General features: G+C 42.7%; 1 protein-coding gene across 1 annotated transcript in view; it reads left to right on the top strand.

The window, feature by feature from the left end:
• The first annotated feature begins 3,224 nt into the window (after window positions 1–3,224).
• The window catches only part of rem2 (RAS (RAD and GEM)-like GTP binding 2), a 31,409-nt gene continuing 12,008 nt past the window's right edge, over window positions 3,225–22,625 (top strand). The window contains exons 1-3 of the mRNA XM_008299575.1: window positions 3,225–3,555; window positions 6,226–6,299; window positions 18,356–18,533. Of these exons, the coding sequence (XP_008297797.1) occupies window positions 3,225–3,555; window positions 6,226–6,299; window positions 18,356–18,533 (583 nt within the window). The remainder of the gene's footprint in view (window positions 3,556–6,225; window positions 6,300–18,355; window positions 18,534–22,625) is intronic.

Below are 22,625 nucleotides of genomic sequence, written 5' to 3'. Positions count from 1 at the left end.
CTAACCGGGCTTGCAGAGGCAGCAGTAGTGTCAGTGGGTTGTAACGATGAAAGAATGAAAACACTGCCTGTAGTATTAATTTTGTATTGTGCGCTGCTGTTTGGCCCAGTTTCTCGACAGCCTGGCGGGAGAAGCAGATTAACCCCTGACACCCAGCTCAGCCTGCGGTCACGGGCCCCTGGCGGTGCGCGTGCAGCTCCCCTGAGCGCAGCGCACAATGAAGGAAGACTAATTGATTTGTGCGTTCAATTAACCTAATACCTGAGTGAGAAGCGTGTTTGTGTTGGTGTGTGTGTGTGACAGAGGGTGTGTAACCAGCTACACAAGTGTCACCAACAGCCACACCTCCAGTATTATCTGACAGTAACTACAATACTGTCCTGTACAAATACACATGAGCTACACAACACATGGTTGGACAGTACTAGCCTGTAGTATTCCAAGCTGTGCAGCATTACACTACAACACACTACATGTCAGACAGTACACAATAATACATTGCAACATGGCATTGTCATAAACTACACTGTCTTATACTATACTATACTCTACTATACTATACTACACTATACTATATTATACTCTGCTACACCATACTGTACTATACAAAAATACATCCGCCAACACAACATGGTTATATACTTCCAACCTGTACTACTCCATACTACACAACTTTACACTAAACATGACATTGTTAAATGGTATACAATGCCCTCCAACATTGCACTGTTATATACTATATTTCACTATACTATACTGTACTATACTCTACTCTGCTATACTATCAGCAATGTATATATCTTATATCCATAACCACAGTGCTATAAACCATTCAGTGGTATAGACAACATATTGTTATATAGCCTACTGACCTATACTATACTATGCTATACTATGGCCTACAGCATACCACACTTTACTGTTCTATGCTGTACTGTACAACAATATACTACACAATACTATACTGTTATATATTAACCTGTACTACACAATACACAATAATATGCCACAAAACACTGCACTGCTACATGCTATGCTATGCTATGCTAAACTATGGCCTATGTTATACTATACTATACTATACTATACTACGACCTATACCATAACACACTTTACTATTCTATTCTGTATTGTACCACCATATACTGCACAACACTATACTGTTGTATACTAACCTGTACTGTACAATACCATACACAATAACATGCCACACAATATTACACTGTTAAATACTACGCTATACTATACTATACTATACAATCGTATGCACAACACATTATATATTCTACTAACCTATACTATAGTGTACTACATAACTGTATGTGACTATGTCCTCTAGCATAGTATGCTATAGTATGCCAGACTACACTACACAATGCTATACCAAACAACTCTACACCGTTATATAGCCTGCTAACCTATATCACATCATTTGGCAATATACTACACATCACTACACTGGTATATACTATACAGTAGTATACACAACACACTGTTATAAAGCCTCCTAACCCATACTGTATGACACTGTACCGTATTATACTGCACTACACCTCAAATATTACACTATAAAACAATACATTACAACATTACACTATATTGTAGTCCAGTACGTTACACAGTACTACACTGTTAGACATATACTATACAGCAGTATTTTATGCTATTTTGTGTTACTGTATCTATAGAAACTATCTTTCATGATACTGCATTTAAGTATATTTTATATTTTACACTACACTGCACTTTACTGAACTACAAGACACAGTACTATACTACACTGCATTAAATGATACTATACGGTACTGCAACAATACACTATGCTATATTCCAGAATGTCAAATAACACGACTATGCTACACCAATATACATATTATATTAAACTACACTTTATTTTATAGTACATCACAAAATACAACACTATACTCTGCTACACATTTATACAGTACTATGCTATAGAATACTATACTACATTACAAAATACTTTACTGAACTTCACTATCCTGTTTATACTACATTACAGTTACTAGGAGAAGGCATACTACGCTATAGTCATGTGCAATATGTATATTTCTATTATTCAACTGCATATTTACAGCATGTGACGGTACTAATGCTATGCTAAGCTCTGTATGCAATATTCAGAGGAAGCCCTGAAAACAAAGCAAAGCCAAACTCTTTCCACTACAGAAGGCAAAGTTCCCAGTTTATTAAGCGCACCGGTACGATCTAACGATGTAATCCAATCCGGTACGACATCGCTGAGGTAAACCCTAACCTAGTTTTCCATGACAGCCCCTGAATAAGAGGTGTTCAGCTCGATGTAATTTGCGAGACTTTGCTCGACGGTGGTGCTGAACTGGATTATATTATATTCTAGTGTGCTGCAGTTATTGTGTCAATCCCCTTTAATTAAGTGCCAATACTGTACTTAGCTTTGCCACCGGCAGACACCGAGCCGCAGATGCCCAGCGGTGCTGCTGGAGCTAGATTAATTGCTGTATTAATATTGATGAGGGTCGTCCATGGTTGACCTGCTGAGGCTGCACAACACACACACACACACACACACACACACACTATTGCACGCCAGGCTTACCCACACTCACAGGTTTTCAAACTATTGTTCTGGGGAAAACAGCCTCTGTGCATATTCCTCTTTTGAAATAACTGGGGATTTAGATCAAGACTTTATGTTTTGACCTATATTCATGTGAATTCATGCTGCTCTCCTGATGTACACAGTGTACAGAGCGGAGCCACCTGACCACACTTATTACACACAGATGGCATCTCTCTTCTTCTGTCTCTAGTGCTTCTTTCTCTTTCTCTCGTCTCCACCTCAGCCAGATGTCTTTTCACGTCCTTTTATATTCCGTCATTCTTCCAGCAGCTCCTGTGTCTTCCTCCTCCTCCTCCTCCTCATCAGCATCTTTCTCTCGCCCTGCCATTCATTTGTCTCACCTTCATTGTTAACACCTCGCACTTCTTTGCACGAAGTCGGAACACCCTTCCCCTCGTTCTCCGGCGCTAACAGCGACTAGAGCAGACAGCGTTACAGGTAGATCTGCAGCCTGTTTGGAACTTTACAACGATTCCAAAGCCAAAGGAATAAACCGCCGCCAGCAGCACCGTATGTCGTCACGCCCTTTGGCTCTTTTCTAGACTTACACATAAGCCTGTCTTTTTTTTTTTTTTCTGTCTCTATTTCATTCCAGTACAGTATGTTTCTCACCACGGCGCCCCCCCTCCGGCGAGGGAGCACGCCCCTGCCTGTCAAGCACCAGCTGCGACGGGAAGAGGCCGTATCCGAGGACTGTGATTGGATCCCGGGCTCGGAGGAGCCTACCACGTTGCCTATCAGTGACACAGCGGTGCCTCGAGACGAGTCCTTCAGCCAGTCGGCAGCCGCCCAGCCAGCTTACCAGAGCCACGGCGGGGCGCTGAGGATAGTGCTGCTGGGACAGAACGGCGTGGGCAAGTCGTCGTTGGCCTTATCGTTGGCCGGGCAGTCGGACAGATCCCTCTCCATAGACTCAGAAACGCAAGCATGTGGTAATGGCCTGGACATCGTTGGGAATGTGAACTTTTTTAATGCCCCTCCAAGGTTTACCTTTACAGAGTCAGGACAATTTGCATAATTAACCCCATTGTGTGGCCCTAACCCCAATATTTAAATTACTCAGATAAACTCACATAGAAGTAATGGAGTAAGCGCTTAACCTCAGGATTTAAACTTTTCAGGTGAATTTGCAGTCTTTCCTCTCTGCTAGAAAGCACTCTGGCTCAGCAGCTGTTGCTTTATATGCGCTGTATAAATAACAGTAACCTGACTTGACTTGACCTTTAGAAAAGCTTTATTCAGACACTTATTCTGGAGGTAGAATTCGTAAAAAATCAGCGTCTCCTTTCCTCATCCAGCCTTAAAATCAGTTCACCCAAACATCGATTTAGACATTAAAGGTCTCATATTGTGCCTCAATTTTGCAAATGAATCCAAGTCTCACATGTCCTCATAGTTTCAGTTTATTTGCTGTTTAACCACTGGTTTTAGGGCTGTTTTGCTCTGAAAACCAATGAGCTGCTGCTGTTCCCGCCCCCTTCAGGAAGAAAACTATCGGTTGGTTAAGCATTACGTAGCACCTGGGTGGAATTCTTACTCGCTTGTAAACCAGGGAGGCTTTGCTGTAAACATCTTCATATATTAACAGCTTTTATTTCGCACTTCCAAGTTAACCACAAAATACAATGAACATGGCTTTTCCATCATATAGGACCTTTAATGCATTTAAAAGGAAACATTGTGGTAATTGCTGATTCGCTGCCGTGGCGATAGTTGGATGAGAAGATCGTCGCCACAATAAACACGCATCATGTGGACAAGAATGATGTGCACCAAATAAAACAAGCAAAAGGCAAAAATAGTTAGCTTGACTTTGTCTTAAGGTTAAAAAACAAACTATATCTAACTACACACTATATCTTGTTAGTTTAATAGGTATGAAAAACCCAGATTTCTTGGCAGCTGCTCCCAGAAATCTACAGGTTAGTCATTTTTCCCTGTTTATATGCTTTACTTACATATTTAATATACCGGCATCAGACAGATTGGTGTGGACCAATCAACAGCAGCACCTCCTGTTTGCTGGTTTAATGCTAAGCTAAGGTAACCAGCTGCTAGCTGTAGATTAATATTTTATAGGAAGCTGTGGGCAGCCCAGATCTCCACGGCTACCCAAAGGGTACGTATGGTTATTGGCTGTGTTGCCTGTAGGTATATTTCTATCTTGATACATCTCGCATTATATCTGCTAAAGACGGTCTTGATTCTCTTTCCCCTCCCCCGTGGCCTCTGCCAGTCAGAAGGTCTATCTGTCACACCGCTCGGTGATAATCAGCTCTGCTCCTCAAGCCTTCGACCGGCCGATCGATAAGTCAGTGTCACTAAGAGGCGACTGGTGTCCCTCTTGCGTAAAGCCGGCTTGCCCCTGACTCGGGCCATACAGTATTCATTACTTCCTATGTTGTACACTGGGATTCATGCATCATAAATGGACAGAAAAAAGCACTTTCACCCAAGATGCTCGTACGTGTTTCCACAATGGCGCTCTCATTATGCAAGGTGCTAAAATATTCCACTGCAAATCGCAAAGTGTGAGAAAAAAAAAAACTACCCAACACCTATTTAATTAACATTTTTTTTGATGGTTTTCAACAGATGCTCTTGCATTGTATCAGCTGTGAGTGGAATCACACCTTACCGAACAATACACGCCTTCGCCAAGTAATTACGAGTAAACACCAGTCACTAGTTAACACCGGGGGACTGGGTGATCTGATGCCTTAAAATAGATGACGTGCTCATCATAGTGACTTTTCCAATGTCATCTGAGCAGATTTTGGGTTATAGTCTATCCTAAAAACTGCAGGTGGTACATTTTGCAAGGGTGTGTGAGTCATTGCTCAATACACCCACAATGTTTTTAACATATTCAGAATGGAAGCACTGCAGTCACATTACAGCTAATAAAAGCTCCAAAATGAAGCATTTTTCCCGAAAAGGTGATTGTTTTTATTGCAAGCAAATCCCGTGAAATGACCGACCAATTGATCCCAACAACAAGTAGGTCTGTGTTGTTCAAAAAGATGCACAGGAGGACTCGCACTCATCACGATAAACTGTAGATTAACAGTTTCATGTACTCGCTGGTGCGCCCACAGACAATAAATCCGCTGCTGAAAATAGTCCCGCTTCAACTAATACCTGGGAGTTTTAAAAAATTACTTTTACCTTTGTTGAAAATGAAAAAAACATATATATTAGTGACCCATTTTTAAAGATTTGCCTCTTCAGTGAGAATAAATGGGTTTGGAGCTGAGAGCCACAGATCTGGCCGGACTGACAGATGGACTGAAACGTCCTTACAAGCCTTTAAATATAAAAATGTCCAAACAAGAACGTCCTCATAAACACATCAGCTGGCCCCAGACAGCCTCAGTGCATTCAGACTCTTCTGAGTAATCTTCACAGAAACTGATTTAAGATTTGTGGAGCAGGTCAAGGACATTTTGTAAGACTTGGATTAACAACATTTCGAGGCAGCAGTTGAACCTGCAGGCGTTTTACTTAAGCAAATTTAGTGATTTAACCCATCGCACCCCTGGTTTTAAGTGTCACGCTGTACGTACTGTGCTTTTAATGCTGCTCTGGGTGTTTATTCGCAGGTGAGGGCTACGAGTGCACAGTGACGGTGGACGACGAGGACAGCAAAGTCATCATTTACGACAACTGGAAGCAGGTGAGTTAGTGTCTTGTTTGTCCTTTCTCGCTCTGGTGACCTCCTTCTCTCCACGGCATCCTTCAGATCTTCTAGTTTCGAAATAGTCTGCCCCGAAAAGCCCATTTGTTCAATTTCTGTGATGGGCAAATTATTTGTGTGCATTGGAGTGTAAAGAGAGTTCGTTCTTTCTTTTTGCGTTTATTTGTGCACATTTGGGTTCTTGTGTGTGTGCGTCCTACACTGTGCAGGGACTCCTGCGGGAGCAGCTGTGCTCTCTGTAGTTGAGCTTTTTGAAGTTCTCTCATTTGGAAAAAAGTAGAAAACGCTCCCTTGTTAACTCTATTTGATTCAATTCAAATCTACAGCGAACAAGAATTTTTTTTCTTTGGCGAGGGCTAAAATCGCTGCCGCTGAGCATCATCAGTCGTTTGTGGCGAGCAGTGTGAGGGAGTTAATGCGACCCCGTGGCCATGGTTTTCTGCAGCAGAAAGAAGTTGAGCTACAGCAGGCAGCGGCGGCGGCAAACAATAACAGCTTGTCAGAAAGCTTCTTGTGACACCGAGGACATTATGCAGAATCGAAAAAGCGTGCCGTTATTAATGCCTTAATTAAGGCACATTAATAATGTGATGGAACAGCAGAGCACTCTAATTAGTGTGTCGGGTGGATCGTCCTATTCTAGATGTCCACTGGGCTTTCAGGGGCTTCTCCCCTTAAGGTTAAATTATTCACATGCAGCTACATTTCACTCTGAGGAAAGCCTTCTCCTCCCTTTCTCGCTGCCAGTTTTGTTGCCCTTCCTTCCTGCAGCTGTCGTCACCTTAAAATCTCCCCGTCTCTTCACTCTGTGGCTTTTTTTTTCTTTTCTTTTTTTTTTGGTGCTTGCTCGTCTCATTCCACCGGTTAAATCTCACTGAGAGTTAATTACATTTGTTATTCTGTGCGTGTTAATACAAGGCAGGGCATTAAGGCTGAAGCAGCAGACGCAGGCCAGCGGGAAGCTTGGAGTGACTCCAGGGCCGTCAGCAGTGTGTGTGCGCAGGGAGGGAGAGAGGACTGGACAGCGTCCCAATCGGCAATTCATGCTCATTTTTTATGTGCTATTTTCCCGGCAATGCCTGTAGATAAAAGACATATACTTAGGAACTGTAAACTCACATTGTGTCACACGCAGTCAGGTGCAGAGACAGATGTCATCCAGCTGCCTAACGCATGCCCTGGCCTTGAACTGGCAGCATTAACCGCCAGCGCTCGCCGTCCCAAGAGGCCGGGCTTCTGGCCTTGTAGCGAGCTCGTTCTCCATGGGGCAACCCAACCTACACCCAAGTTACCATAGCAACACGCGCGCACACACACACACGCACGCACACACACTCGCACATACGAGGCTGAATTAATCACTCACTCACGCATAAGATCATGCTAGAACAGTCAGCATCCAACACTGTTGGCTGTGGGGCCTCAACGTTCCCTTTGCAATGCAAACTGCCAAAAAAGATGAAAAACTGCTACTTTCACACTCGCCGATTGTTCCTTCGAGTGCTTCTTGATTTGGCTCAGCTGATCGACGCGGGAAGGCCTGGATGGAGCTGTAATTTTCACAACTGCAGAGCAGGGAGCGGCGCACAACACACCGCAGGTAGAGCTCACCGTGAGTGCAGAAACTTGCAAATATGTGCAGACTGTGCTGACGAGGCCGGCATGTTTTCGTGCACACGCTGCATCGGCGTGGTCAAATGTGTAAAACACACCAGTGTACACATGCACAGAAGGCTGAGAGTCTGCTCGGCCAGACGCTGGGACGTTGTGAGTGTTGTTGACGTCATGGGGGTAGGACGGTTTAAATAAGTCATTCATGCGCCCAAAATAGAAACACTGGCACACTTGGCCTTGACCTAGCCGTCCCATGGCATCCTCCGCCTTTAGACTGACATTGGTTTTTGTTGCAGTATGTCTTAAAACAGCTCCAGCTGGGTTCTGTATGTAGGAGACCAAGTGGGCCTCCTCACTTTAAACCGGTTTTGTCTCAGTGTCTGTGCACGTCTGAATTTATTTCAAGCGGAAATCACTCTTGGAGTTTTCATTATTATTTGATAGTTTGAAATTAAAATATTTATTATACACAACTGAAAGGTGCAGCCTCAGGCCTGGGAAAATGTAGGCCAGTGATATGCGATGCATGTGTTTATGAGGATGCAGTGAGGAGAATTCGCCGGTGCCCCTTCAGGAATGGATCGTTTATTATGTTTAAGCAAGTCAGAGAAAAAGACCAGGATGTAATTTGGAGCAAGATAATTGCTCCTTGACCACATTTCTTTGCTCGATTAGGAAGGCAGAGAAACATCATTTAACTTGCCAGTTCTTGGAACAGAGACAGATTTTGGCATTGAATCATCAGGGAAGGAACTCCCCGGACATTTTTCTCTTTCCTGTTTTTGCTGTTCGACGGTCTTATGAGAGTCGTTCCGCACTATTTGCAGTTTCTCGTTTCTTGCCCTAATCCACATAAGCTATTACACGTTAGCAGTTTTGTTTATTTTAGTCTCCACTGGGAGTCAATACTCAATTTATTTGTGTAAAAAAAAATAAAAAAAACTGTGTGTGAACCAGAATCAACTAAATGAAAAACTCAGTTGAAATCTCGGCTGCTGCAGAGCATCTGAGGAGCAAACGTGCACCGTCGAAGTCCTGTTAGGATTTTAAATGGAGGTTTGAAGATCAGGAGGATTGAAGATGGAACAACTACTAATATGCACTTACAGAAAACAGATTTTCTTAAAATTAGTCAACTGTTAAGTCTTTATTAGACAATATTGATGTATTTATTTCTAATGGATAATACAGTCTGTATCATAAACTTGACTAATACAACACAAAATGAGTCCAAACTCATACAGCTTTCTTTTCCTACTGTCCCTCTGTCTGCTGTTCTTCTTTTTAGCCCAGTTCTGATTTATTTATAAGAAAGTTCTTGTCGTCAACTCTGACTACTCATAAGGCATCTTTGGTTTTGCCCCCAGGCAGTTATTTCAGGCTACTAAGACCCGGTCCCTAGCTGAAAGAATAGGGAGACTCCATGAGTGCAACTTCAAAGGTCCCCTGTCTGGATAAACAGCATGTTTAAAATCACCAGTGAACTATGAGAAAAAAATACTTGGTGCTTTGCCCTGAAATAAGTTTTTTTTCCCCAACAGTTTGTAGCGCACCACGCTTGAGTCACTGCAACAATTGGCTGGATGTTTCCCAGCGAAGTAGATGATTGGTGTTGTGGAGGGAGCTGGTTTTCTGATTTCTATTCAGGCTTCCTTCAGTCACGAGTCTCTCTCTTTGAATATCTCTGGTTATACTTCCACATTAGCATACACCAAGGTAAGGTCATGACCGTTGGTGTCTGAGCACCATGCGTAGTCCTGAACCCGAGGCAAACGTGGCGTGAATGTAATCTTCAGGTTTTGCTTCTTTTTCTGTTTCCATTGCAGTGTCTCATCCAATAGCGTCTCTCTGGTCGCGCCAAAACAATGACAACAAGTAGTTACTGGACATAAGTAAGACAATGGTGGGTTTGTTGTGTTAAAGTCTATAAAGTGAATTTTAAGATGTTAGAAAAGAGAACACTTGAAAAATGGCGCTTGTTGTCCTCTTCCAGTTTAACCAATCAGCTGTTGTTTCCTCTGAGTTTAACCAATTAGCATTCCTACAGCAGTGTTTCAAGGCCTGACAGAATTATCGATACCTGAGTAGTGCCGTCAAAAATGGCCTGTCGTCATCACCTGTAGAGAGACACGACCTAATTAGAAGCATGGTATTGGGCATTACGAAAACATGGTCTGCTACTGTAGCTAACTTATTTTGTTTTGTTATAAAGCAGTCGCAGTAGCTTTAAGTGACTTGCTAACAAACACTGGTTAAAATTAACAATGTAGCCTATTTGTGCAGCGAATAGTCAAAATCTGCTTGACGTCAAACTCCAGCAAGAAACAAAATAATCTCCGCTTTGTGTCAGAGTCATGACAATTATTAGCATTTTTGCCAAACTGGGTCATTGACATTTGTAAGCCAGCTATCATGACAGTTAAACATTCAGTTGTTCAAGTCATAGATTGTATAAAAGATGGATGTAAGCTCTGGAAATATTAAAAAAAAAGTGAAGCCGGCATTCTTTCTAATGACCAGCAGGAGGCGATCATATAGAAATCTATGAGAAAATGACCCGACTTTTCAACTGATCTGCTACCTCAGTTAACGCCCTCTTATTAAGCTTATGGTCTCAGTCACTAGTGTTGAATCTCCCTTAATACAGCATGATGTTCATTTTGTAATGACGGTCCAATTTAGAGGAAAATAAACAAGAATAAATCAGTGTATGTTTGTAGGGCGGGGCTACATTGTGATTGACAGGTCGGTACGGTATCATCGCAGTCATGGAAATCTTGGTCTTAAAAATGGTAAAAACGCAAGCTCCAAGACAAAATTTAGTCAGAATGCCTTTGTTTATTATTTATTTTACATATGTTTAATTGAAGAAGCTTTTCAGCATGTATTATTCAGCGCTGACAGGCCAGTACTTGTGATGTGTAACCAGACTAGTCAGATCGTGCCGTGGGTGGGGCGCTGCTCAAGACCTCAGAGTGGCTATGGACAGAGAGCTCAGACGGAAATCAATTTATTACACTGAGTATCACTTAAAAAAATTACAATACTGATGAAATGAAAAATGTGACGTATCGAACACTTCACGAATTAAATCATTTCTTTTTAAAGATGATCGACTAGGTTCAGCAAACATACACAAATAGTCTCACGATAATAGGATTTCCATTATTAAACCTTACAATACAAAGGTTGCCAAATGTTTTTAATAACAGTCGTCCGTTGCATCCTGGAGGGAAATCCTCTTTTATCCTCCCACTGCCTCCCAGTGGAGGTTAGAGGTCAAACACAGAAGAGCATCCCTGAAACGAGCGGGGATTCAGGGATTTGCTAATGGACAGTTCAGCAGGGTGGAGGCTCCACATGCTGGCATATTAAATCTTGAATCTGGGTCATACGGGGACACTCGCTACCACCCCATTCTTTTGTGTATGTGGGGTGTGTGTGTGTGTGTGTGTGTGTGAGCGGTGGTTGGTAGACAAGGCACGCAATCGTCTGCAGCAGTCTGTGTGGTGGTGCACTAAGTCTGTGCTGTGATGTCAGCCGCATGCAGCAGCGATGTGGTCATTCGTGGTCATCGGCTTACGGAGCGCTTATGTTTGTGTGTGTGTATGGAGATGTGTGCTCGGGCCAGATGGCCTCAGTAATATATTTCCTTAGGGAAGCATTGTCTCTTTGCAGCAGAAACTAAGTGAGAGAAAAGGAACAAACCCACTAACTCAGCATTCTGTGCGCTAAGCTTGGTCATCCTATTATCAGATTGTGACTTAGCCATACAGCAAGGTGCTCTCCGGCTCCTCTTCTCGCTTTTGCCCCTCCTCCCCCATGTCTTCCCTCCTTTTTCTGTCTCTTTTTCATTCCCTTCATTCATCACCACGGCATCGTTATTGATTCTCCTGCGCTTTCATTTTGTTCTGACAGCGAGTCAGACAGACAGACAGAACCCGATGCCAAAGAGGCAGATGTGTGCAAAGTGCATGTGTTTGCTTTTGATAAAGCCAAACGTCTATGTATTTATCTGTGCATGTGAGCGCACCCTGCTCCTGTTTGTGCAAGCAGGTGGGGATGTGTTTGACCTTTTGTTTCCATGTAAAGGCCCTAAGCTGCTTTGCTCATGTATCTTGTTCTGCAAAGCAAATGACTTAGTTGCCAATAGATTGCCGTCGCCCAGGGTCTGCGATCCGGGCGGCGAGGAGCGCGTTGCATAATGACGAACGCATACGTACGCACACATGCTCACACACTCTCGAAAAAAAGGGGCTGAAGGCTGTGTTTTCTGCCTTTTTTTTTCCCCCCCACAACTGGAAGGAATAATAATTCTGAGTGCTCACGGAGCCACAACATGTTATGCAAATGATGTCTGATAAGTGATTCATTGTCCTCACTGTTAATGGTTGCTGATGTAGAGCAGGGCTCCAGCAGGTGAGTGCTCTGTGGAGTGCATGCTAATGTATGTTTGTGCACACTTAAGTATAATATGCATCGCTTGTGTGAAAAGCTGGTAAAATAACTGGAAACTATGTGGATGTGTCCAAAAAAAAAAATGTATGGAATGGACATATTTTTGGATTTATTTGGACACTTGATCCTCTTTGAAGCTGCGCCTACAGATAAACCACGAGGAAAATGAGCTTTAAAAATCATTTATTCAACAACAGTATCAACAGATGTAATATTCTTCTGTGGAGAAACCAAGCGCACTCTTGGTCTTTGAAGATATCGTTACCCTCTTTAGCAGAAATAACTTCTCGCAGGTTTTTTTTTTTTTTTTGCATAACTTTCCACCAGTCTTGAACATCAGCTTGCTAAAATATTATTTCACAATTCTTGCAGGCCGAGCTCCTTCAGCTGCAAGATGTTTCAGAGTTTTCTCGCTCATACTTTGATGAAGCCGTTCCATAATCCTCCATTTCTTCTCTTTTGGCCGTTTTTTTTTTTTTATTGGCGGATTTGCTGCGTGCTTATAATCTTCATCCAGCTGAAATGTTCACTGCCAATTCAACTTCAATACGCAGACCCGTGGTTTTACATTGTCTTGAAGCGCTCTTTGATGTGATGCAGAATTCATAGTTGAATTAATGACGCCGTTTCCACCACCGTGCTCCACAGCTGGTTCGTCCTCAGTCTGTACCCAACATGTCTGCCGCCGCTTAGGCCGAACAGCTCTGTCTTTGGTTCGTCTGTCCGGAGCACATTATTCCAAACATTCTGCTCTTTGCCTGCGTGTTCGCTGGCAAACTGTCATTTTGCTCTAATGTTCTGTTTGGACAGCGAAGACTCCTTCCTTTCACACCTCCCATGCAGGTCGACTGTGTGCAATCTCTTGCTGATTGTAGACGGACACTCTGACTCCACCAGTTGAAGAGTTACCTGCAGATGCTTTAATGAAATGTGTGGGGTACTTGGAGAGTCTCTTTTCTTTTGCATAAGACGTTCTGCTCTTGGACTAAACTGTCTGGGGCAGCCAGTCCTGGACAAATTGGCAGTCACTTGAAATCTACAGAACATTATTTTCCTTCCAGTGGAATGATTTAGTTGAATAGTTTCCCTTAAATCCCTTGCCAGATTTAGAGACATCTTCAACTCTTTTTTTTTTCCCCTGAAGGTCTTAGAGAGCTCTTTAGATCTTGGCACGATGACACCACCACACTTTAAAAGCAAAGAGAACAGCAGAGCCTAGATGTCAGAGGTTTAAATGAGAAGGTTTTTTGACACAGAATCTGGAAACCCGGTTCCCTTTTTTTTCTTGGATTGAAAATGTGATGAATTTAGTTGAGTTATTCTGTATTTAAATTTATTTAAATTAGAAAAATGTCCGTTTTTTGTGCCACGTGTTTGAGTACATCAACTTTTTTTCCATAGGCGCTGCTTGAAAGAGTGTTTAGTTGTCCAGATATGTCAGAACAGTCATTGGATGGACTTCTTCTTTTACACAAGAACTTTTTGAGACCTTTCCGTCCAACGTTTCCGGATGTCGGGTCTGCACAAGCCATGTGCACAATCTCTTAATCAAAAAGTAAAGTCATGCCTGCACTGATAAAGCTGCAATCCATGTTTTCTGTCAGTCTTTATTGGATGCATTTTTCTTATCTGTGTCAGAAACAGGAAACGTGGAAGAATTAAGCCTGATTTATGAGCCTTTTTCATTATTCAGAACAGGCAGGCCTGTCTAATGGGAGATTACGTTTTTTTTTTTTTTGTTAAATGTTGTATTTGTCATGGTGTATGAAGGGTTGAATGATTTCCCCATTTGACATCGTTCATGCAGAGTGTATCCAACTCACTTCGCGTTGCTATAAATATGTATTTATGCTATGTTTATGGTCTCAGTAAATCTGAGTTACATGAAACCGAAGCTATCAGTAAGACGGATCGTAATGCGCGGTCGTAAATGATGGGCAACAACATGCGACATGCAGGGTAGTCATTCGAGGACGTAGCCCAAAGCAAAAAAATTGCCCAACCAAAAATAAGGCTATCATTTATTCATAATTTTAATACAGAGCCGGCGTCGTAGCTTTGAATACAAATCAGGTTCTGTTACTACAGTAGGGAATTTATGGCTATGCAATCATAATCTGAGTGTGAGAATCTCAGCCTGGATGTTGAGAGAAATCACACTTAGCCAGCAAATATTCCTCCATGCAGAATGATTGTGGAATATTTTATTTAAAAGCCACCAATATGATTTTTACACTGTTACAGCTTCCTTTCTTTTTTTTCTGATCAGGGTTTCCAGCAGTTGTTTGAACCTTTGAGATAATCTGTTTTTATATTGATTCAGTCACTCGCGTTTATGGCTTTAGAGTCCCAATAAAACTTGATTGGGTTTGTTCATTAGGGTTTTATAAATAACACAGTGAAAAGTTATTGATTGAAGCTTAAACCGATTGTCAGATATAATTGGCTGCATAATGCGGCTTTCGTTTTTCCAGGCAGGATTTACAGCAGATGTTTGAAGCTGCGCCTTCAGGAGGTCAAACCGAGAAAAATAAAGTGTCCATGTGTTTTTGTTTGATGTGTGTAACAAGGTGACGGCACATGAAGATGGAATCTTACAGATAATTGCCTAATTAACCAGATGAGTCCCGTGTTGTTGTGAGATTTTCATTAATATTTCCCTGAACGCTCAGTGAATACTGTGTGGATTCGGGGGTTGTATGCGTTGCCCGGCTTTTTTGTCTTCATTTGTGTACGGGAGGAGCAGCTACTGACAGATGGCCTGCTCTCCGTGAACAGAGAGGAGCCGCTCAATCGAGAGAAAAAAGGCAGCGAGGGAAAGAAAGAGCTGGCACTGTCCTCAGTTGATCTGCCTCCGTTTGATAGAGAAGCGTATTTACTCGGTCGCAGTTTTCCTCCCGGAGCGCTCCATCACGCTCCTAATCGATGTCCACTCCGCGTTGGTACTCCTTTGCTTACAAAGATTAGTGTCTCCTCCTCTCAGTTACTCTCTGTCTTGTTGTTGTCAATCCTCCTCTTCCTCCTCTTCGTCCTCGTCCCCCCCAATCAGACGGTGACAGGTGGCCATCGGCCTCCCTCTCCTCTCCTTGTGTTTTCTCTGTGCTCCGTCAAACACGCCGTGTGCCAAGGCTCTCCCCGTGAATTTCCTGCTCAGGGGTCTGAGCCGACGATTCTTGGCCGGCGTGAGACGGCGTGAATTTTTCAGGCGTCTGAAACTCTCTGGAGGGCAGGAATTGGCCTCCGGGGCTGTGGATGTAGGGCAGGGGCATCCACGCCCTCACACACAGGCAATATGCCGTCCGAAGCTAGCGGGCAGATTGGGTTATCTACTCGAAATAACATGTTTTTATATCGATTCAGTCGCCAGCGTTTATGGCTTCAGAGTCCTAATACCACTCGATTGGGTTTCGCAGGTCCGCAGGTTAGGGGGGGTTTTTGCCGTTTTATAAAATAGAACGTTATAGATTTAAGCTTAAACCGGCTGTCAAATAAAATTCCCCTCAGCTTACAGAAAAATCTCTACGCTGGAAACTGTTACGTAAACTTTATTTTCTGGTGCTGCTCCATAAACAGCGGACAGAAATACAATGGTTTTTATTTAAGGACTGCAGTCACAGGTTGTGCTTCACTCACAGAAAAGCCAGCCGGATTTCAAACGGTGCTTCTATGTATATCTTGTAATGTCATAATGTGGCCTGTATTCATGGGGTTTGACTGTGTGGCTGTGACTGGCGTTACACTGTGGAGTCTGGTCTCTGGTTTCTGTCTTTAGGAGGAAAATAGTTTGTATTGATTGTGCTTGTCCAGCCTAAGATAAAATGTCGTTTGTTTTAACCTCTTCAGCACCACACAAGGCACAAAACCTACCACTACACACTCATGCAAATGTGTAGCAGCATTGCAAAAGAAATTAAAGGAGGGTTTCATCAGACTTTATGTATTTCTTATTTAATGCATTGTAGCATTAAACATTCTAAAGCACATTTATCAGTAAGAACAGGATCATTTTAAAGAGTGCTTATTCTCCTTTTAGGGTTTTCCCTTGTAATCTTATGCAGACAAAGATACAGCACAAAGGCCAAAGTCACCTCCCAAAGTAGTTCAAATGCTGCTTCTTACCTGCTTGAAACACCTTGTTTGAAGTCCAGACATTTCTTTTATTCCTTACTGACATCACAATGTAACACATTTAAATATCGCCTGCCTTGTGGCTAGTTGGGCCCTAAAACAAGGAACGAGCTGCTGCCTCACAGCCACTTCTGCTACATCTCTACCCTTAAGGATCTAAGTATAGAGAGAGATTTCGTCGAACCAGCTGACCAATTAGAGAAAACTGGGCTTTTCAGTAGGGGGGACCTTTAAGAGACCGGAGCTAAAACTGAGCGTTTCAGACAGACTGTGAGCTTGAACCTGCAGCGATGTACAGTATGAGAAACATCATGTGTTTTTGAACAATATAACAAATACATATATTCTAGTAGAGGCAGAAAATCTAAATATAAACCTGTAAAAGTGCATTATATGGGCTCTTTAAAGTCGTTCTTCCCGCTACAAGGTGGTAAACATCTCACTGAAAAGGAGCAAGATTAGTAATTATTTGGAGTTATTGATCTGAGCATTTATCTCACAAATATTAACTCTCCTTTACCTTCTACATTCACCAACTGCTGAGCTAAACATCAACCACTTTAGTGTTTCACCAAGTTCTCTAGCTAGTTGCTGACTTGTGTGTTTGCTGTTGGGTGGTGTTGGTATACAAGTCATTTATAAGTGCACCGTTGCAGGAAACTGCGACTGTTGCTGAGCACGAGGTTCATGAGAGCAGAGTTTATGAGTCATAAAACCAAAATAATTACCAACGATGTGCAGCTGAACTAAAGGAGGCTGCAAATAGTTCTTCATTGGTTTGTCACTAGGAAGGGCCCCACCAACATGACACATTAATTTGATTCCTTTGTTAATGAAACATATTGATTCGCACATTTTTAAAGTACTGTCATCTTAAAAGTTTTCAAGCTAGTTGCTGAATTAGACTTTCCTGATTGCTTTTTGAAAACCAGAATGACAGGATGAAAGACGACGAGGGGATTCTCTGTGGGTTTTCGTCCCCAGGAACGACAACTTTCCCTTCACTCATGCTCACTTGACATATTTTTCAGTGCAGCTTTAATGAAAACCTAATCCGTATGACCGCAGGGCGAGACTTCAATCCAAAATTGCATTGTCCTCGGCAGCGCACAGGCACAGGGAATTCAACCCGCTAAACCCTGAACCATATGGTATCTAATATCACTCACCGCATACAAGACAGACAAGATATTATTTTGGGGCCGCGACAAATAATTAGGTCAACAAGTGATCAGCTGGGAAGGATTTGGCCACGAGTGCTCCCTGGATACCAGCTCCTCAGCTGGCCTCCAGATTTTTGGTTTGATGTCGACTCTTCATTAAGGATGAGGAGACACACACGAGCAAACGTAGGCTCGCCAAAGCAAAAGTACAGAATGAGAAACCTTGCCATGACCCATTTTACACCCGTGAACCACCTTCAGTCCGATGTGCGGCTGACTGAATCGGCGAGAGGACAAAGATGGTCCCGGGCACTTACAAGCTGCTGTTTCTGCTAGAGCCACTCGGGCTAATTGAGCCTCTGTGACAGGAAGCCCCGACGGGATGTTGATGGTCACCGTTAAGAGGGTCAGGAGATTCAAAGTGAAGCGCGACATGTGCACAGTCAAGTCGAGCAAAGCATCCTCTCGTGGGACGGTGCTAAAAATTGGCGTTAGCACACCGACACAAACTCGAGTTTAAAAAAATGTTCTTCAAGGACAATTCCTTGATTTGTCGATGGCGTGTAAAGGATCTCTGGTGGCTACCTGACATTCCACACCTCCTCAGCCGTCACTGGATGCCAGTCGAGCAGCTGTCTGTATAATGCATGTGTTTGTGTTTGCAACCCTCAGGACCTGTCCGCTCTGCAGTGCGATGTGTGCATCCTGGTCTTCTCGGTGACTGACAGGCGAAGTTTCCACCGCACCGCCCAGCTCCGCCTCCTTCTCAGGGAGTCCCAGCCACAAACACCAATCATCCTGGTGGGCAACAAGAGCGACCTTGTGCGTTCCCGTGAAATCAGCTCCGAGGGTAGGTAGAGGGAGGGAGGGACGCCGGTCGATAATGTAACCTGCCATTCACACACACGCAGCTGTTTGCCAAACCGCTGGAGCTCTGAAGCTGTCCGGGGATACACTGGAGTATGATAGATTACCAGGGTTTCAAGCAGAGCCTTTACAACACCAAGACGTAAACAGATACGCAAGGGGTGGATTCAACACTGTGGTTATCTGCTCTAATGTAAGCAGCACCGTGTCCAGAGAGCTGATATGTTATCTGGTGGAGTAATCTACCCCAGCATCACTTCCAACGTCAAGGCAACTACTGTCTATGTAAAGAAGAATAAACCTCCATTCACACACTTTATTTTGTAGATTTTCCCCACAGAGTATAAGATCCTCACTGGCATTTGAAGGCCTGTCCTGTTCAAGTCATGGCGTCACCACTTTTTGTAACTCAGACGTAAAAATTGCTGGCTTTGGTTAAAATGACGCCAATCTGTCATTTAGACTTTTACGTTAATCTTCCTCACAGCTTCACTAAGACATACTCATCCACAGTGACGGATACGGCCACTGAAAATGTGCAATATTTATCATACGAAGAGTTCATTTGCAAAAACAGATTTTTGTAGATTTTCAAACAAAACATTTTTGTGTTTGCTTGAGATAACATCAATCAACCTGAAGTTGAGTGGATATGACTCAGTAGAAATGACAAAAATAGAGAACTTAAGTTTGATTGATATTTGCTCAGGTAGACGATGGAAAAGTGGGTTTTCTGAAGGTTTGTGAAGATGGCGTTATCTGTTTTTGCAAATGAACTCTGGACTTTAGATGCCTGATGGCGTACTAAAAGACGAAATCGAAACAAACAGCAAGTTTTTCAAACTGTCCGAAAAACTACGTCCACGTATGGTGATAATCAGTGATAATACTATAGCTACAGTAAAACAAAGATATCCCAACAGCTTGGATGGGGCTTAGAGCAAAAACAATATAGCAAAGAATTGAACTGCAGCTTACAAACTTGTGATGTGACCTGATCTTGCTCAATCCTGTCTACATGTTGGGGACAATTTTTACATTTTCATGCAATTAATGAAGCTTAAGTTGTTGTTAGATGTCTGTAAAGGCCTCTTGCTGTATGATCCCGCTGTTGTTTGATGCTGCAGGTATTTATTGAGCTGAGAGGAAAAACTCCTGGAAGCAGCAAACCTCCTGTTAACGTTTTGCGACCTTGTCTCCCGTCATCACGGTGAAGTTTCATTTTCATGGACAATTTCAGCGTCTAACAGATGTGACATTGTGAATCGAAAAAAGGTGTTTTGTGATTTTGGCAGAAAAACTGTATCTTTTTGCTCGGTGATATTTTTGGAGAGATATTGGTGCTGAAATGTGGAAAAAGCCATCCCCAGATCACTTCACACATCTCAGAGTACCGCCGCTTGTCTGTGCCGATCTGTTGATGCGACAGCGTTCGGTTCAGACTCGTGCCGCGTTGAGAGTGATGCAGAAATGTTGCTCGGACTGACTTGGTGAGTCGTGAAGGCGACATGTTAAGATTTCGTCAAATTAACAGAAATCATTGCTGCGTTGTTAAGCAACTTTTTGGCTTTTGTTGGGTTTTCTGTCCCTTATTCTACGATGAAATTGAAATGAACTACAGGGCAGAAGGTAGTGGTGAAGCAACATTTAATTTGTGACCTCAGAAAAAAACTGCAACTGCCAGTAAGACCTCGTCCACACGTAGCAGGGTATCTCACAAAACAAAGATATTTTTCTACGATTCGGCCTGTCATCCACACGACAACGCACATTTACGACATTAAAAACGTTTCTTTCAAAACTCTGACCAAAGGGAAGATTTGCGAATCCTCCATTTATACATCTGCATGTGGACGTCAATAACCAAGTTTTAGATTTCAAAACGTCACTGCCTGTGACAAAATATGTTCCTTACATCACATCTGTGTTTACATTTGGAAACAGCGTGGACGCCCTCAGACCTGTGTCGGCGTTGTCTCTGGTCCAGGAGCCTTTTGATTGTTTTTACAAACCCAGATACGGCTCCACGTACAAGAACACAGATTAAGGGCGGTGTTAAGGACGGTTGTTTTCCGCCACCTCGCCATTCCACGTCCGAGGCATGTTCTCCGTCAAAGACACAGTTTTGGGTCAGACCGGGACGCACTGCCAGCTGGTGGGAGAACTTTAAGATGGAAATCGTGCTCCTGGAGGAACGGTGTGACAATTTCCGTATGTCCTGGTCGTCCCTCCTGTCATCGGAGTCATCCTCACGTAGAATATGAATGTACTTAAAAACGCACTTATGCGATTAGGTGTGGATGAATTTTTTTTCTATAAACGAGGTGGTGTGTACGTAGGTTTTTTTCTAGACGGACGGGGGAGGATATTCGGTTCCATTCGATTACAAAACCCTGCTACGTGTGGACAAGGCCTAAATCTTCCAAGGTGTTTGAAAGTCTGATTGTGAACGCTGGTAAAAACAATCACACAGCCATGTTAAATCAACTACATCTAAACTAGCGTCAGTTTCATTGCAGAAGTGCTAAAAAGAAGCCACTTGTTTGAGTTTCTTGTAGCTTCAGAACTGAAGGAAGTCTTTCAGATAAGAACGTCTTTACAAAACCAGTCCGGCTGCCTTCATTTTACTACCTAATTAGCTTAATTAGCTAATAAAATGTGTGGGCGCTTGTTCTCATATCAGTCGACAACACTGATGGCTATCTCTTTTTGAAGTCAATAACCAGCTGTTTGAAAAAAAATGACTAAGAGTTGCTAATTAAGGCTGTCACCGTGCTGTCAAACATCTCCACGCTTGACAGGCGTAGCAACAATAAATAAGGAGGGCAGGCCTTAGCAAGAGGTTAGTTTGCATCTTCCCCAGACACGAGCGGTGATTAACAAACCTCAGTTTCTGGCTGAGTGATGCAAGAAATGAAACGCACAAGAGAAATGTGAAAGCATGTTTGTTCTCTTTAAACGCCTTTAAAGCAGCTCTCCAGATGGAAAATCTCAAACAGAGAATTTCTTGTAATGACTAAGATCCGGTTGGCAGAGTGTCTAAATGGCCAAAATGCAAATGTATAGCTCATAGACAAATGCACATTTCTCTTAGAGGACAATAGCAGCGTGCTTTGCAGTATTACTCATCTGTCCCTTCTATTTACTCTCCTCTGTATCTTGGCTCCTCTGTCCCTGTTCCTTGCTATTTTACCATGAATCTTCCTCAAGGCCGACATCATCTCCATTAGAAGGGCTCTCGAGGGATCTATCTTTGATCAGCAAAATCAATTTCCTCACTGTTTACAATATCCAGGGATAAATGCTCGGTGGTGGAGTCCTTGTGGGGAGAAAATTCTGTCGTGTGTTGTTGTTGCAAAGGGATGGAAATGTAGTCTGTTAGTAAAAAGCTGTGCACCCGCATAGATTTTATATTTTACACATTAGGCTTTTGGGCATCGATGAAACAGAATGATTATATTATACAAAACTGACTAAATGGAAAACACAAAATCAATAGACAAATAAAACACAGAATGGATGACTTATTTATTCAGTTCTTTAGCTCTGTGTGCAGACATTTACAGCTAAAACGCATGAAAGTGTCGGCATTATCGGCTCTCGACTCAAAAAATAAAATTCATCCGGTTTAAATTCCATGATCACGAGCCAGTCTAGCTCATTTTAAAAAAAAGCAGGATTTTTAGCCAATCTGGTCCCAACAGATGACTTTGCTGATCCATGACTTTTGTAGCGGCACCAGCAGGTTGAATTTTGTGGTTGTTGGAAAAATTGCAAAAAATTGTAGCGACAATCGTGTGACATTTCACCTAGTTAATTAAAATGTTAATTTGAGCCACTCAAAAATGACATTTCCATTAGCCTCAGCTGTTCTTTGTCCTAATTAGCAAATGTTGGCGAGCTAAATCACAAAACTACTGATAAATTAGCATGTTAGCATTGCTTCTGTGAAAGCCAGTTCATGCTTTCTGGGTCCATGTGTCACCGAGCATACATCTGACATACGTTTTTTAACTAAATTATATCTTTTTACGTTTCCTACCCTGGAAAGGTATTTTGTAAGTCTTCGATTTAT

Source organism: Stegastes partitus, unplaced genomic scaffold (assembly GCF_000690725.1).
Source record: "Stegastes partitus isolate 25-593 unplaced genomic scaffold, Stegastes_partitus-1.0.2 Scaffold1434, whole genome shotgun sequence".
Classification (NCBI taxonomy): domain Eukaryota; kingdom Metazoa; phylum Chordata; class Actinopteri; family Pomacentridae; genus Stegastes; species Stegastes partitus.
The sequence above is the reverse complement of the archived record's forward strand: the minus strand, read 5'-3'. Positions and strand labels throughout refer to the sequence as shown.